The sequence below is a fragment of the Benincasa hispida genome, chromosome 11, assembly GCF_009727055.1.
Source record: "Benincasa hispida cultivar B227 chromosome 11, ASM972705v1, whole genome shotgun sequence".
Taxonomy (NCBI): Eukaryota; Viridiplantae; Streptophyta; class Magnoliopsida; order Cucurbitales; family Cucurbitaceae; genus Benincasa; species Benincasa hispida.
The window spans coordinates 59,500,788-59,518,299 of NC_052359.1; the positions used below are offsets into that span (position 1 = coordinate 59,500,788).

Genomic DNA, 17,512 nt, shown 5'->3' on the forward strand with positions numbered 1-17,512 from the left:
ATACAAAATTATTTTTAACACATCAAATAATTATGAGTGTTAGGAAGGTCTTTCGTTCTCTCCACATCAAATAATTATGAGGAAAGTCTCCGGAATGATAATTAAACAGATTCAATAATAATGTTAGGGCAAGATCGAGGGTTTAAAGTTCGACGTGCAAATGTGGAAAGGTCGAGGGTTCAAAATTCGACCTATCTAGGTCGAATTTTCAACCCTCGACTTATTTTAGAAAAAAAACAATATTTTTACAAATAGTTTGAAAACAACAATATTTTCCTAAATAGTTTCTAAAAGGACAATATCCTTTTAATTTTTCCTTTTTTTAGTTACCATTGAATTAATATGTTAATATTTTAGTGTTGTAATATATATAATGCAATAATTTTTTCTAGTGTTATTGTATATCTACTATATATGAAGTCACACATAAGGATGCATTGTTTCACTATATTAATTACGTCTTTGATTCAATTAAATCATCTAGTTTTTGTATTTTTCTTACAATTTGGATCTCATAGAATTATTTTTTTTAATAATGTAAATGTAAGTATTTGTTTTATTTTTCTTTTATACGTGCATCTCACATATACATTTGAATAATCAATGTACCAATTCAATCTATGTAACCATCTCCACCTTGAATAGATGCATCCTATTGACATCTATTGCATTTTATCTCGAAGAGTTGCATCCCGTCAATATCAATTGCACTAATTTGACCCATGACTTTATTCTTTTGATATATTAATTTATTTTATAGATTAAAAATTGAAAAGGTCACCTCGGTCATCTACACTAAAAAAATCACAACCATTCAATAAAGGATAATATGATAATTAAAAAAAAAATGGTAAGAACAAAAGAGATATATAAAGATTCTCACTATATAGTCCCTTTTAATATAGTAGAGATATAATTTTAGGGAATCTCAAATACATTTCAATCAAATTATAGAAATGTTGAATTTCTTAAAAGTAACTATTTTTTTATTCATCTAAAACTATATAATTTATATGACGATTTGTTCAATATTATATTTGAAATTATTTCGAAACTCGTAGTATAAGATTTTATATTCCTTTTGGCTAAAAGGAGGGTTTTTTTTCCTTTCAATAACTACCTTATGTTTTTGTATAAGTTCCAAACCACAATGGAGCTTTAATCAAAACCTAATGACAAGAAAGAGATGGAATTGATGCAACATAAATATACTGTATAATTTATGACGTGTGTTTGGTGGGTTAATATTCAATTTGACAATTTTTTATAAAAAGTTATGAACTCATATCAATAATTTTTAAAAAAAAAAATCGTTAGGAACTTATGTGATCCGAATCATCCAAATTTTGAAAAACGTTTTTTTTTCCTTTTTACAATAACAGTAAGGATGGAGTCAAACTTCTAATTTCTATGAAAAAAGTCATGTCAATTATCGTTGAGCTAAGCTAGAAAAAAAAAATCTTTATAATTTAATGAATTCAAATTTTTAATTTAAAATTGAAAAGTTCTAAATTCGACTAAAAAGATCTTGGACAATATATATTTTTAGTATCTATTTACTTAAAATTATTTTACTTTAAACTAAATATCTATTTAATCCTTAAAATTTTAAAAATTGACATCAAGTTTAAAAATTGGTTTCTTGAGACCTTAAACCATGTTATCATTAGTTGACTAATAGAATTAATGATGTGGCATAATTGAAATTACATTTTTAGTGATGTGACACTTTTTTTTATTATTAAGTTTATAGACAATACTTGTTTAGGCATCTTTTTTATTATCTCACGAGCAAGTATCAATTTATATCCCTAAACTTTAGGAGTTATATCAATTTAAACTCTAAATAAATAAATATATTAATTTAAACTCTAAATCAATAAATATATCAATTTAAATCCTAAACTTTGAGAGTTATATCAATTTAAACCATGAGTTTTTTGAGTTATATCAATTTAAACCTCAAACTAATAATTGTATCAATTTAAACTTAAATTTTCATAAGTGTATCCAAACAAAATATAATGGAGGGTTTAAGTTGATGCAATTATAAAAGTTTACGGTTTAAATTGATATAATTCTTAGTTCAAGATTTAAATTGATACGACCCAAAAGTTTAGGATTTAAATTGATACAATTATTAGTTTAAGATTTAATTTGACACAATGCCCAAAATTCAAAGATATAAATGGATATTTCTCCTTAAATTTATAATATAATAAGATGTTCATAAATTAATTGATAAGAGTTTGTAGTCAAACAAATATTTAGTTGTCTAAAAAAACAAATATTTAGTTGCTAAATACTGCTATCTCTTATTAATTATAAATATATCCACAAACACAATTACAAATTACAACATAATATTAAAATATTTATTATTAAATTTGCTACTAAATATACGTTAAAAAATTCTAAAAAATATTAAAATATTTTGTTTCTATTAAATCTCTTGTTTTAAAATTTTATTTTTCAGATCACTTATAAACGCACATCTTGTAGTCTTGTTTATCCATTTCACTTTTTTTTCAATATATATATATAATATATATATATATATATATATATATATATAAGAATTTCAGTCCTATTTGGTAACTGTATTCTTTTTTATTTTTAAGTTAAATTTTAAATCTACGTGTTGACCAACAATTTTCTTAGTAAACTTTGAAATTTAACTAGACTCCAAAAGCATTGATAACTTTAAAAAAGGACTGTTTTATTTATTTATTTTAAGTTTCAAGTCTGTACATTTTAAATTTACCTTTATTAAGTTGATTCGATAACCAAAACCAAATATATAATTTTCTAAAAATATTTTTAATAATACAAATTCAAAGTTGGAATAAAATTCAACTTTTTAAACAAATGAAGTGAAAAGAATAAATTCGATTATAAACTCATCTAATAATTATTTCTAAATAATATTATAGTCACTATATTTAAAGAGATAGTTTAAGCTTTTTAGTACAACGCCGATAAGAAAATGATCAAACATCTAACTTTGAAAGAATAAGTACAAATCAATCACGATGAGTTAAAGTCACTTTTAATTTTTCAAAGAATAACTTTAAAAATTATATTCGTGAGATAATAATCTAATTGAGATTAAATATAAGTACAAGAAACAAACACTTGCCTTTAGACTATCATATATATATATCCAAAGTCTAAAGGCAAAAATAAGTATTATTATGCAAAATAGTCAAATTGGGGCAAAATAAAGACAATAGTATGAGAAAATAAAAGTCATGCCAAAAAACCATTCAAGAAAATATATATATATATAATTTCTTTTGAAGATTTCACCATAATTATGAGAACATGGTTTGTTCCCATATCATTGCAAGTACCCCTAATTTAAAAGATAATGTAGGGCATAAAATTATATGCATGCATCAAGAATCTTAGCATTATAAAAATCTTAAATTTGTTTGCATCAAAAGTAGCAAAATGTGATATCCATGGACAATAATTGTGTGTTGGGTTTTTTCCCTTTCTAATTACCTTGATATATATATATATATATAATTCTCTGTTTGCTATGTCTATATTTAAATATTTTTATTTTATTTTTAAATATTTATGTAAGTGGGTTGGATGATAATTATGTAATTTAAGTTGTTTAAAATATGAGCTTTATTTATTAATTAAAAAAATAACATTTTTTGTCATTGAATTATGAATCTAGTTTTTATCTACTCGTAAAGTTTCAAAATTTTACACTTTCAGTCCTTAAATTTTTAATTTGATTTCAATTTAGTTTACAAGTTTCAAAATATTACAATTTTACTGACGAGATCTTAATTTGGAGTCCATGTTTCAAGATTCACACTTTTTACCTTTATTTATTTATTTATTTTTATTAAAAATTGACTTTCAATCTTTAATGTTGATGTCTATTAATTAATTTATATATTTGTGAAGTAAATTTTATTTAATTTTAATACAAGTTTAGGTTGACGGAGCTATTTTAGTTTTGATTTAAATTAAAAAAATATTGAAGTTTGAATGACACAATTGTTAGCATGAGGTTTCCAAAGAAACATGTTTTCATGGAGTTGAACTTGTGTTGATGTAGATTTGATATGGATGTGATTCGATCTCTAATACTTGATTTTCTTATTCTCTCTCAGTTGAATGCGTACACTTGATTTAAGCGAAGTCGTGATGTTCTTGAAGACGAAGTCAAAGTTTAAGTTTTGGAAGAATTCTTGTATATCCTAGAGATTTGTATCTTCAAGGAGTGTTCAGTTTTAGGAGTTAGGGAGTCTTCTAGTGGTTGAGAGTAAAGATGTTCAAAAAACACAGTGACTAAAAAAAACCAATCAACCCAATCCAACCTATATGGTTTGGATTGAGTTATCAACTTATTTGGACTGGGTTGAGTTCAAATAAATGAAATCTTTATTGGTTAGGTTGGTTCATGAGTTCACCTAAAATAACCCAAACCAATCTGAACCAACTCGGACTTTATTATTAATTTTGATATATATATATATATATATATATAGTATATATATATATATATATATATATATATATTCATTTTAGTTTTATTTATCTTCATTATCTCTTTGGACTCCATAAACTCCTAAAATAGTTTTTTTAGTATTTTGGAAAGAAAAAATTCATTATATAAATTGATATTGAGTTATTAATTTTAATTCAATATATGAAAATAATTCAATCAAATTTTTATGTTTTAACATTTTACTTCTTTTTAGAACAAGAATGTAAATAAATGATCTAAATAACCCGAACCAACCCAACCGAAATGTTTCATGGTTGGATTGGGTTGAGTTCATTTTTTAATAACTGTTATTTGGATTGAAGAAATGTTCAATCTGAACAATTGGGTTGGGTCTAAAAAGTTCTTCAACCCAACCCAACCCAACCCATGAACACCGTTAATTGGGATAATCATCTCTGGGCTCTATGGAGTGTAGTAGAGTTGGCAAAATTATCCGCGGGGACCTGCCCTGATCGAGGCAGGGAATCTCCGGTTTGACTAGGGATGGGGTCAAACAGGGGAAGATTTTTGGGGCTCCGTCCCGGGAACGGTATCCCCACCCCGACCCTAATCTCAATTAATCCCCGACCTCCGATTTGATATATCTATATGTTTATAAATATATTTTTATAATATATAAAATAATTTATTTTTATATATGTTTATAATGTATAGTGTTGGATTGGAGCCCAATATTAAATATCCAAATTCTAACTTTAAGTCCAAACTTAAAAAACTTAAATAAAATCAAATTTAATTAAAAACAAAAAAAGGGTCATCCTCGTGGGGAACTAGTAAGGGATTCCCCGTGGGAAAACGGAGAATGGGGTCCGTGGGGATTCCATTTCCCCGACGAGGAATCTCCGCCCCTGTCTCTGCCTTCAAATGGCAGGGATGGAGGAAAGTTTCCCCATGGGGTCGGGGACGGGGGACGCCCCCGCCCCACCCCGACCCCTTGCCAACCTTAGAGTGCAGAGTTGTTGACCCCTACATATAAAGAGAACTGCTCTTTCTGGTGAGCCTTGTGACCTTGGGCTTAGTTGGTCCGTAAATCTGATCCTTGGAATCAACTAATTGGATTTTGGTCTTATTTGACATTTGAGTCAAATTAAACATATCCTTGCCTTCAATTTGACTTTGATGCAAAATTTAATATTAATTGACAAAAACAATTAATTTAAACCAACGATCAAGACGAAAACACATGACATCATTGAGATTCGTTAATTTATGTTTTCAATTTCAATTTCAATTTGACCTATTTTCAATTTTAATTTGAGATTCAGGTCAACTTTTAATTAGTCCAAAATTCAATTATTTGTAATTTTATAATTATTTTGATAAATGACATAGCAATTTACAATTGATTTAAAATTTCAATTTGTTGTTTCATAATTAATAATTAATGTCTCAAATTCAAAAAAGAAAACCAATTATAGGATGACCAATGTGTTCCCATAGTACCCAAATTTACAAGGAATTGGATAATGAATAACTTTTTTTTTTTTTTTTTTTTTTTTTTTGAACGGCGAAACCAAAAATATAATAATCGTCAAATATGTCGTTTGATATATATTTTTTTATTAGAATAATGAAATCAGGTCAGTAACAATTTCTATTTTACAAAACTCTTTACGATCTTAAATTGGAAAAAAAAAATGAAAACTAAGGGTAAATGATTAGAAAAGGGAAAAACTGTTCTTAAAAAATAAAACAGTGAAAAACTAAAAACTCCATTCGATAGTGATTCGATTTTTAGTTTTTTTTAAAAAAAAAATAAGCCTATAGACACTAATTCCATCTCCAAATTTATTCATTTGTTATATACTTTTTATCAGTGATTTAAAAAACCAAGTCAAAATTTGAAAACTAAAAAAATAACTTTTAAAAACTTGTTTTTATTTATGGAATTTGACTAATTATTCAACTATCATACTAAATAAAAATACAAATTATTGTGAAAAATTGAGAGAAAATAAATTTAATTTTTAAAAATAAAACAATTATCGAATGGGATCTAAAAATGTTTGATAAAATTTATTTCAATTTATAGTTTTATGATAATTTTAAAGGCAAAGTAGGAAAACATGTCCATTTAAGTAATAGTAACAAAACTATATAGATTTCTTTCTTGGTATATAAATTTTGTAATAATAAATATAAATATGAACTAAAACCTTTTAAGTTACACAATAGTATGTATACTACACATAATTAGGTATAAAGATAAAGATAGATAATAGTACTGCTCTTCATCGTCTAAAATAAGATGTATTTAATTTTAAAAAACTTCACTACAATCATATGAAAAGTTGTTAATTTTATAATCAAAGAATAATTTATGCTATCACTTGTCATTTTAATAATTGAAAAATAAAAATGCATATATTAACAATGATTTTTTTCTTTTTATATATGATTCGGATTCATATGTGAATGAAATACATCAAGTAATTAACTTCGCTCACATAATTATATTCTATTGTACTCATCAAACCAAAAATATAATGACACGTATCATTAATAATTGTTAGATAAAAGAGAGAGATAAATTTTATAAAAATATATATACACATATATATGGTGTAAGAATTTCAAAAGGACAGACAAATCTAAAAAACTTATGCAACACAAATTTATTTTTCTAAGGGAAAGATAACATTATCAAATGGTCTTCTAAAATATTAATTTTTTGGTAAAAGAATTTCAACCTTATCCACTTATCCATCCCAAAATGATAGTGGGCATATGTGAAAAAAATATGCCAAGTTTTAAAATATACATTTTCTTTAAATAAATAAAGAAATAACTTCTAAAATAAATAAATAAATTACCCAACTTAATTGACCAACGAAAAATTCGCAATTCGCACACAAGTTAGGCAAAGAAAAATAGATGGCAATAAAATGAAACTCAATAAATAAATAAAATAGCAGTAAAAGTACGGTACTATTCTATTTCTTCACGTATCTTACTTTTTGGTACAACCGTGCTCTCTCCCTTCACCACCACCGTCAGATGTGCAAAGTAAATTCAAGTAAACGACGTTTTAACGTACTTGATCCAAACACGTCATCCGTTGACACTAAATATTCGTCCTATACACCGCACTGAATCTGTACTCGACAGCAGAGAGTCACGATAAAAACGCGCACGTCGAAATGTTGTAGATTTTTCGTACGCCACGTCGCACGCCCAGAATTCTTAAAATATCAAAGTTAAGATAAAATTTGTTTACGTAAAACTTTTATTTATTTATTTATTTATTTTACTTTTTATTGTTTCTTTTTAGATATTACACTTCTAATTTTAAGAGAACTTAAAATTAAAAATTAAAGCTGCTATGCTTTAATCATTTTAATGCTGTTTGATAATGACTTTTTATTTTTGTTTTTTATAATTAAACTTATTCCATCCACGTTTCTTATTATGATTTATATATTTTTTTATTATAATGATTGAATTTTTTTGTCAAATTCTAAAAACAAAAACAGTTTTTTAAAAACTATTTTTTTTAGTTCTCAAATTTTAGCTTGATTTTTTTTAAACTCTTGGTGAAAAGTAGATAACAAAAAAAGAAATTTAGAAGTGTAAATAGTGTCCATATGCTTAATTTGATAAAACAAAAAAAAAAAATTGTTACCAAACAGGACCTCCATTTTTCATTCTTAAACAACTAATTGACTTAAAAGATGGTTCAAACTAAAAAGTTTAAATTACGTAGTTTAAACCCACGAATGATCAATTATCAATTTTTTTTGTAATGAATGTGAATTGTTTTAAATAAGAAACTACACGCAACACAGTGATATGCTACATATAATAAACAATCATTTACCATTTTAATAACTGAAAATGATAATCTCTATACATTGACAATGATTTTCTTTTCCTGCTTTTTATATATAGATCAACCTATTTATGAATTGATGTAACGATTTGATATGTTACTAAGACAAATTTGAAATCTCATCAATTCAGTAGGTACAAATTGATGACGTAAAGATTCGTAGATCAATGGTATTTATAAAATTGTTTCTATTTTGTTTTAATCCAATTTTTTTAGTTAGACTAATTAAAGGATTGCATCATTAACAAAAATGTTAAATATTCGTAAGTGTCCACTCTAGCATATTGTTAAACTGAAAACAAAATAATTCTTCGAAATTCCGATGCTTTGCTCATTTACTTTTTATTATTTTTTAACGTTTAAATGAGGATAATTGATAAGTCTACTCATGATTTTGTGTTCTTTACCATATTCAAACATCAAATTAAAGTTTTCAAAACCTTTTTTTTTCTTTTAGCTTTCAAAACTTAACCAATGACTTTAAAAACATTTTAAATTGTAAATAGGAAAAAAAAAAAGGTGGAAATAGAAGTAGCATCCATGAATCTAATTTTTAAAATCAATAAGAAAAATCAAACGATCTCAATTTGATCTTAAAATATAGTTTAAAGACTTACTATATGCTCACATACTAAACTTCAAGGTTATTTAGATAAAAAAAATTTAACGTTTAGATATCATTTTGTCGTTGTACTTTAGCATTTGGTCAATTTTAGTCCATACTTTTAAATGTCTGATTTTAGTTTGTATACTTTCAACGAATATGTTATGACAAAATCGACAAGTAAAAAATACAGAAAAACGCAAAAGAATAGATAATTGACACACAGATTTACATAGTTTACTAACAGTATGTTAGCTACGTCACAGGATAGAGGGAGAATAATTTACATAATGCATAATAATAATGCCTCTAGGGATTATAGAGTTTATATAGTTTATATAATACACTTCTCTTAATTTTTTAGTCATAATTGTAAATAAATTATAAATAATTAAATATGTCGAATAAGAATTCAACTTAGATTTCGGGGATGTTTCCATCCTACTAGGTCGTTCGAAGTTTCATATGACAGATTCGAGGCATTCCAAAAAAATTTTAAATTTAATCATTAAACGTTAATTTTTATCGAAATTGGCTAAACAATAACAACAAACTATATCCAAAATAAAAGGTATGATATAAATATGTTTCCAAATTTTGTGATGGAAAGATTCATAAATAAAATATTGTTTTCTTTTAGGAAAAGAGAAGCAAAACAAGAGAGTAAATTTAAGATTCTATAAACTAAAGTTGAACAAAATTGAAAGTAGAGTAGCAAAACACATTTGTAACATAACATGTTTATTAAAATCTAAAATCACAAGATGTGTGGGACCCACCAAATGTAGTGGTTGTAGGGGAAGAGAGTGTGTAGGGGATAATATCCTCGAATGTTTTTGTTTCTTTTTTTCTTTTTTCTTTTTTCTTTTTTCTTTCTCCGTTTTATAAGAATCGGAAATGATTGGTACACGTGTTGACGTCTTATTAATTGTATTTAAAAATTCGTCGTTATCTTCTATTACACCAATCATGCGATGCAGGAGAGTGGGGGAATTGAAATTGAGATATTTTTATTTATAATATATAATATTATATTAATTTTAAATTGTCCGACGTGTCGTCCCGTTAGCTGTTGAAAATTAGACATCATATTGTTTTGTGTCGTATCGGATCGTACGTGTCGTCTGCTGTAAATGCGGGATTTTACTACCATAATCTCTGACCATTGCTCGACCTCACGTGGATATGGTGCACTTTCCCTTTTCTATTGAAAGAAAATTAAATACATTTTGTAAATAATTTACTTTTTTTCCCCTCTCTAACTCTCTATAATGCTTCCAAGAATTTATATTGCCATATATAATGAATGTTCTTTTTTTTTTAGGAATTTATCGTAAATCACTTATTGATCCAAATACTTAAATTGCTGGACGAAAATAATTTTAATATCATATTATTTGACAATTTACTTGTTGAATATATTAAGAGTTTAAAGGTAACCTCATGAATTACGTCTCTATAATGATCAGTAAAATATATTTCATTTGTCGTTGCTCACTGTGAATTTCACCGACAATACGATTGAGGTTGCTTGTTTGATTTGCCTACTAAATTAGCTATATTTGGTTAAGCATGACATTCACATGATGCACACCCTTCTGACAACAACTATTGAATAAATGACAAAGATATTTAATTGAAATATACGATCGAAAGGACAATTGGTTTTGATGTAAATTGAATTACATAAATATATTTTTGGTAAAAAAAATGTTTTGATCGAATGTACTTTGAAATTTATTTAATTTTAGTCTATACACTCTCAAACACTCAATTTTAGTCCATATAATTTTAATAAAATTTAAATTTAGTCTCTTGAACCTTTTTTTTTTTATCCAAATTAGTTTAAAATAATAATAATAAACTTTCATACGATAAAATATAATATGTAATTATGTTTATAAAATTTATAAGAAAAATGTTCATATATAATAAAAAGTTTCGAAAAAAACAACAAACTAGTAGTATACAAATTAAATTTGAGAATTAATAAGATTAAAAATTCAAGATTGGACATTTAAAAGTACATAGAACGAAAATATATAGATAAAATTGTAATTTTAATATGCTAAACGACAAGAGTTATTAAACAAACATAACAAATTGGGAAAAAGGTTGAAGCATTGGGAAAATGGGTGAGAAAATCGAATGGCGAGTGTACGGTAAAACTGTGCGGGAGTCCGTATTCTACAATTGTCTCTGTTTTTTTTTTTTTTTTTACTTTAAAATGTTCGTACGCCGGGCAAAGAAAGAAGGGGAGAAGCGTGAACTTATCCATTAAAACCATTATAAAACTGGTGGGCCAAAACTCAAAATAATTATAGACTTTGATTCCTTCAGAGCAGTTGAATTTCAATTCATTTCAATCACGAAGAAGAAGAAGAAGAAGAAGAAGATCTGAAACTTGAAATTGTCGATTCATTTTCAATGGCGTCAAGGAGAGGCTTAGGATTCGGATTTGGTTTTCACTCCAAACCTAACTACATCTATCCGGCGTCGGACACAGTTCGCCGTCCTGAATCTTCTGCCGATAACCTCTTCGAATTCGACGAGTCGGATATCTGGACCTCCGGTCCAACTCCGCCGTCGGAATCGAGGAAGATCTTTCCGATCTCGAAGAAACTTCCGAAGAGGAGTGGCCCTGCGACGGCGGCGGAGAAGTCGGTGAAGGCGTCTTCGTCATTGCCAGTTAACATTCCGGACTGGTCGAAGATTCTGCAGAAGGATCAGAACAAGCACGGCCGGAGAGAAGTAGCGGAGGAGGATTTCGATGACAGCGACGACGATGATGACGACATTCGGCGGGCGCCGCCGCACGAGTATTTGGCGCGACGGCGAGGTGATTCGTTTTCGGTTCACGAAGGGATCGGAAGAACGCTGAAGGGCAGAGATTTGAGAATGGTGAGAAATGCAATTTGGGAAAAAACTGGGTTCGAAGATTAATTTAAATTAAATTTTAGCTAGCCCCCCGAAAATAAAAACTACCACATAATCAGTACCGGAAATTATACTTAGAATAATGATTAGAGAATTTTGATGAAGTAAATTAATGTAATTTTCCATAAATTTTCTCTCTTTTCTTTCTTCTTTTTTGTTATGTTCAAAATGTTCTTGTGATTATCTATATCGGAAACAGTGAATTTTTTGTGATTATAGTTCTCAAAACTTCAGTTAATTAATAACTTTCTCCAAATTTAAACACTTTTAAATTTTTATACTTAACTATTAAGGAACTACCAAATCAAACATAATTCAACCAACGAATAATTATGGGTTAACAATCATAAAGTCCCTTAGTTAAATTATTTACTTTTTATTGTATTAAAAAAGAGCTTATTTGCCACAAAATTAGAAATATTAAAGCAAATAAATTTCTTAGCATTTCGTTGGGTCTAAAAAAAAAAGGTAGAGTAATTAAAAAAAAAAAATGAAATGGTAGTAGGTGAGAAAGCTATAGACAGGCTAGAGCAATCTTTGGGAAAAATAATTCATATGTTTGCTTGCTTGCCCAATCAAGTTATCCTTTACTATTTTTTTTTAAATATAATTTTTTAAAAAAAGTAATTGGGTTTCATAGGAATATATGGTCTTTTTGTTTTCCTTGTATATATAGAAAATTAGATACTTACCAATATCTCCTACCCAATGAGAGGGGAGTTTATATATATATATAGATAAAATAATAATACTAATAATAATAATAATAATGGAATTGAAAAGCAAACTAAAATTTGACATGTGGTGAACATTGATTGGTGAGAAAAAGGAATGGGATTTTTTTTTTTTTTTTTGCTTATAATGCTCAAGAATTCTCTGTTTTCTTGCCTTGATAGGGACATATGGCAATATTTTCCCCTCTAGCTTGTGGTTGTTTTATTGATAAATATTAATTAACTTAAATGTATTTATTTTTTTTATTTATATATTTTATTTTCAATTGTCATTGTCAAGAAAGAGAGGGGAAAAAACGACATTAGATGTTTTTTTGAGGTCCAAATTAAAATTTTAGATCCATGTGAGTTGATCATGATGTTAACAATTTTTCTTTAATTGAGTTTAAAAAAATGTTAAAGTTTAATGCTTCCATCTAACTTTTTTTTTCCACGGAATAATATTGCTTTTATATCTTTTAAAAAAGCAAATTTTCTTTCTAATAATAAGTATTTAGTTTATAAAGTCTACTAATGAAATGACAATAGATACTTTAATGATAATAGTTATTCGAATAAATGTGCTTTCAAATCATCACTGAAATTGTTTTTCGTTGGATATGGGTAAATAAAATATTTGAAATACAAGTCTTCAAAATTAATAGAATACGAAATTCAATTATTTTTTTCAAAGCTTGCCCATGGTCTTATAAACACTTTAACAGAACTATTAAAAACAACTAATAAACAACTTTTTGGTTAAAAATGATTGATAATTCTATTAAATTAACGGTTAAAGCGTACATAACTCAACTCTTTATAACAAAAAAAAGAAATGAGATGTTGGCGCTCGAATCTCATCCGCATTTGTTGTTGTTACGAATCCCTCGTACGCTTGATCTTCGACTTGCTTCTCCCAGTCTAGTCTCACATTTCGGTCTAACCTGCATAAACGATCCTCGCACCAATGTGATGTTAAGTTTACCACACTCTGATGCCTGAGTTATAAGGAATGAATAGTTCAACTAAATACACAGACAGACAAGAAGTAAGACCAAATCTTCTATTGGAGATTACACATTGTCCTCCTTAGAATCTTTAAATGGGGCTATTTGTAGGTCATTCCTTTAACACTTACATCTGATTATGTCTAACATTGGTGATGTCAAAGTTGTTTCTAATGTTCAATGTTGTAGGATGCCAAACCGAACACAACACAATTATTTTTCGATTAGTATACATTTACCAGCTTTGTTGGTCGATTAAACTCTCGAGATATTGACTTTTCCCTCTTGGGATGTGAATTCCCTTATGCCTTTTCATGGTACCCTATGGGGCTTGAGCCCGCCCGTGAATTTTGGACCTTGCTTTGTGATGTGTTATTTCACTTCTTATTAGTGAAGACCCATATGACCTGAATTAGGTTTTAATTTGAAAAACCTTTAGCCGCCGATTAGTGGAATTATGGACTAAGAAACAATAAAAATGGCAGAGAAGAAAATTCAAGAAAGCTCTATCAGAATAGAAAAGTTCTTCATTCAATTGGGGATCAATCCATGATCTGATTAAGTTTAAATTTTGACAATATATTCTTGACATGAGGGACTTCAATTTAGACGGTGAAATTTTCATTTGGAGCTACCTATAATTAAATACAGTAGGTAATTGGTTATCACATAAAATGATATTTTTCTAATTTATTTCTTCTTTATTGTTGCCATTGGTTGTCAAGATTCTTAGCCTTGAGATATTTACTGTGTATGGCTTCAATTGTGACTTGGTAGAACTTGTTGTATCCATTATTGATTATAATGGAGATTTTGACTTCGATCCGTGTTTTTTTATTCTTCACATTGAGGAGGTTGTTCAACGTTAAAATTACTTATTTTCTTACTTAATGATTACTATTATTGTTTCTAGTTGACTAAATTCCTATTAAATTCACGTGAGATGAGATAATTGATCCAAAAGATATAGTGTTTATCCCAATACTTTGGCAACCCTAAAAAAAAAAAGAGATTTTTTTTTTTAAAAAAAAGATAATTAGAATACATTATTACACTAATTCAATCAGAATTATTTAATGATCATCAAATATTAGATCAAGCTGTTTTTAATGTTAACAAATGCGAATAAGGAGAAAAAACAATTATAGAAAGAGGAATTATACCATCCAACGGCGCTGCTTGCTTTCTTCCAACTTTCACCCTACTCTCCCCTACTACCTTCAACCGATAATGTCAAAAATTATTATATAATTTTAATATTTAAAGGTAAATTACTCTTTCCCCCATTAAGATTTGGACAATATAATTGTTTGTTTAATTTAAGTCCACCTCATACACGTCGTATCTAAATTAAATAAGACCGTTCATATTCTGGCTAGTAGAGATTTATGTAAAATTTCATTTGTTTAATTCTCGATTTTTTCATACTAGTTATTTATATAGCTGTAAAACGGATTACCTTAAATTCGTAGTAGATATGACTTCTTTTACTAAGTAATATTAAGTACCTCTATTTTTTTTTTTTTTTTTTTTTTTTTTTTTTTTTTGTAAATGCACGATTTTAAAAACATAACATGATTTTTTTTTGTTACAAACTTAAAATGACAGAGAAAACCCTACTTTACCCTAAATTTAATCATATCTTTCATATTTATCTAGCTTTGGTTAAAATATCATAGAAAACAATACCTTTGAATTTTTCTATTTGTTAAAAAAATATATGTTCTTTCAAAGATTGCAATATTACATTTGATGTTTTACAAATATATTAAAACTACTATGAGTATAACTATTTAAAATTGAGAATGGAAATTAAAATTCACAATGACGTAATAATGATCTAAAATGAAAGTTTGAATTGATATTTGAAAAAAAAAAAAAAGAAAAAGAAAAACAAAGACTAAGACCCTCTTTACTTACTATGAACTTATATGAAATTAATTGAAATCAAATTAATGTTTTTTTTAATGTTGTTTATTAGGGCTTGTTTGGTTTTTAGAATCAACAACTCAATGATGTTGTTTACTTCAAATTTTTTTTTTCTTCTAAATATTTAGTAATTATTAACAAATAATAACTAATTAAAACAAAATTATGCAAATTCAACAAATATTAATATAATGTTATTTAATAATAAGTAATTCTATTTAAATAAATTAGCGAAACGTAAATAAATTTATATGCTATCTAAAAAGAAATTTTATTTTTTAAATAATTTTTTTTCCTATAATTAAATAATAAGTCAAATGTAATATAAATTAGCATGTTTTTTTTTCTTTAAAGAAAAATAATAAATAATGTAAATAGAAGGGATAAAAATTGTAAAAACTATTAATAAAATGTTATGATCTAGTTTATGTAAAGTAATTAATGAAAAGCTAATGAAGTGCCCATATTAAGGAATGTCAATAAAATTGATGAGTTTCGAGATAGGAATAATGAATAAGTGGAAATTACCAAATTGGTGATGGGTCCCACCAATTAATTTTATTCCGCCGTTTTAATAAACTCCAATTTTCTTTATTGGCTACGATTATTTCTTAATGTTTGAAATTTTTGCCACCGAAATAAAATAAGTGGACCGAATTTACACTTTCAACCTTCAAATTACATGGTTTGCTTAATTAGTAATAATAAAATTTTAATTAAGTTTGCGGGAGAATCATTTCCACCTTTAAGTAAAAAATAAAAGGGACAAAAAAGTCATTTTCATATCTAAAATAGAATTAGGAAAAAAAAAAAAAAGTGATCATCAAGGAAATAAATAAAAATGTGTTAATTATCATTTTGATCTATATATTTTGGACATCATTCAATTTTAATCTACGTGCTTTATATTGATGTGCGATTTTGAATGAGGTGAGATGATATTGTGGTGTATGAGGTGTACTCTAATCAGACAGCGAGTCCACCTGCAAATAAATTTAAGATGATGTTAATTTCATATTAATTTAATGCAAGTTGGAGTATGATTGTGTAACTCTGTGAAAAAATTCTCACAATATCAAAATTATGGTATAAATTGATATACTTATAAAAGTTATTGATTTAAATTGATACAATTAATTATAGCTTTGATTGATACAACATTATTGGTATAAATTGGTTTTTTGAAAGTCATTGCGAAGGTTTTGTTTGTATTTGATCATTAATGTTACAATTAGTATACATATGACCACTTAGCTTAAGCATATTCACCCACTTTATTATTATTATTTTATAATATAATTTTTGATAATATATAAGGGATTTTTAAAAAAATATAAACATAAGGAAAATATGTACATAGAATAGTAAAATTTTAATCTCATTTGATAGACGCTGATAGAAATTATTAACGATTGAAAATGATAGAAGTCTATCAATGTCTATCAGTAATTGAAAATGATAGGAGTCCATCACTGATCAACGCTGATGGAAGTCTATCAGTATCAAGATTAGTGTTTTTTTCGTTATCTTTATAAATAGTTTGACATTTTTTCTATGGGTGAAAATTTCTCATTTTATATTCTATATTTAACGCATTAAACATCATGTTTTTATTTAATACATGTTTTTTTAAATATCAACAATCAAATACAGTAATAAAAAATATCTTCATCTTTAAAATAATTAGCGGTACATATTCAATAAGTTTCATTTCTTTATATCTTGATAATTTTTCAATTCTTTTTTTACTTTCTAGATCGATAAATTTCTATATATTCAATATGAGCTCAAATCACATTTTTAATCTTTATCCTGCCATTTTTTCTTTTTTTCTTTTCTTTTTTTTTTTTTAAAAAAAACATTTTCAAAGTTTAAATACCATTGTGTGGTTTTAACTTTCAAAATACTTCTTTCCGTCTCTCTCTCTTTTTTTTTTAAAAAAAATCTAAACTTTTAAAA

General features: G+C 26.6%; 1 protein-coding gene across 1 annotated transcript; it reads left to right on the forward strand.

The window, feature by feature from the left end:
- Nucleotides 1-11,225: 11,225 nt before the first annotated feature.
- LOC120091239 lies at nt 11,226-12,122 on the forward strand. Its single transcript, XM_039049178.1, has one exon. It carries the CDS (start codon nt 11,395-11,397, stop codon nt 11,908-11,910), a length of 516 nt encoding a protein of 171 aa, XP_038905106.1. The 5' UTR covers nt 11,226-11,394; the 3' UTR covers nt 11,911-12,122.
- Nucleotides 12,123-17,512: the final 5,390 nt, after the last annotated feature.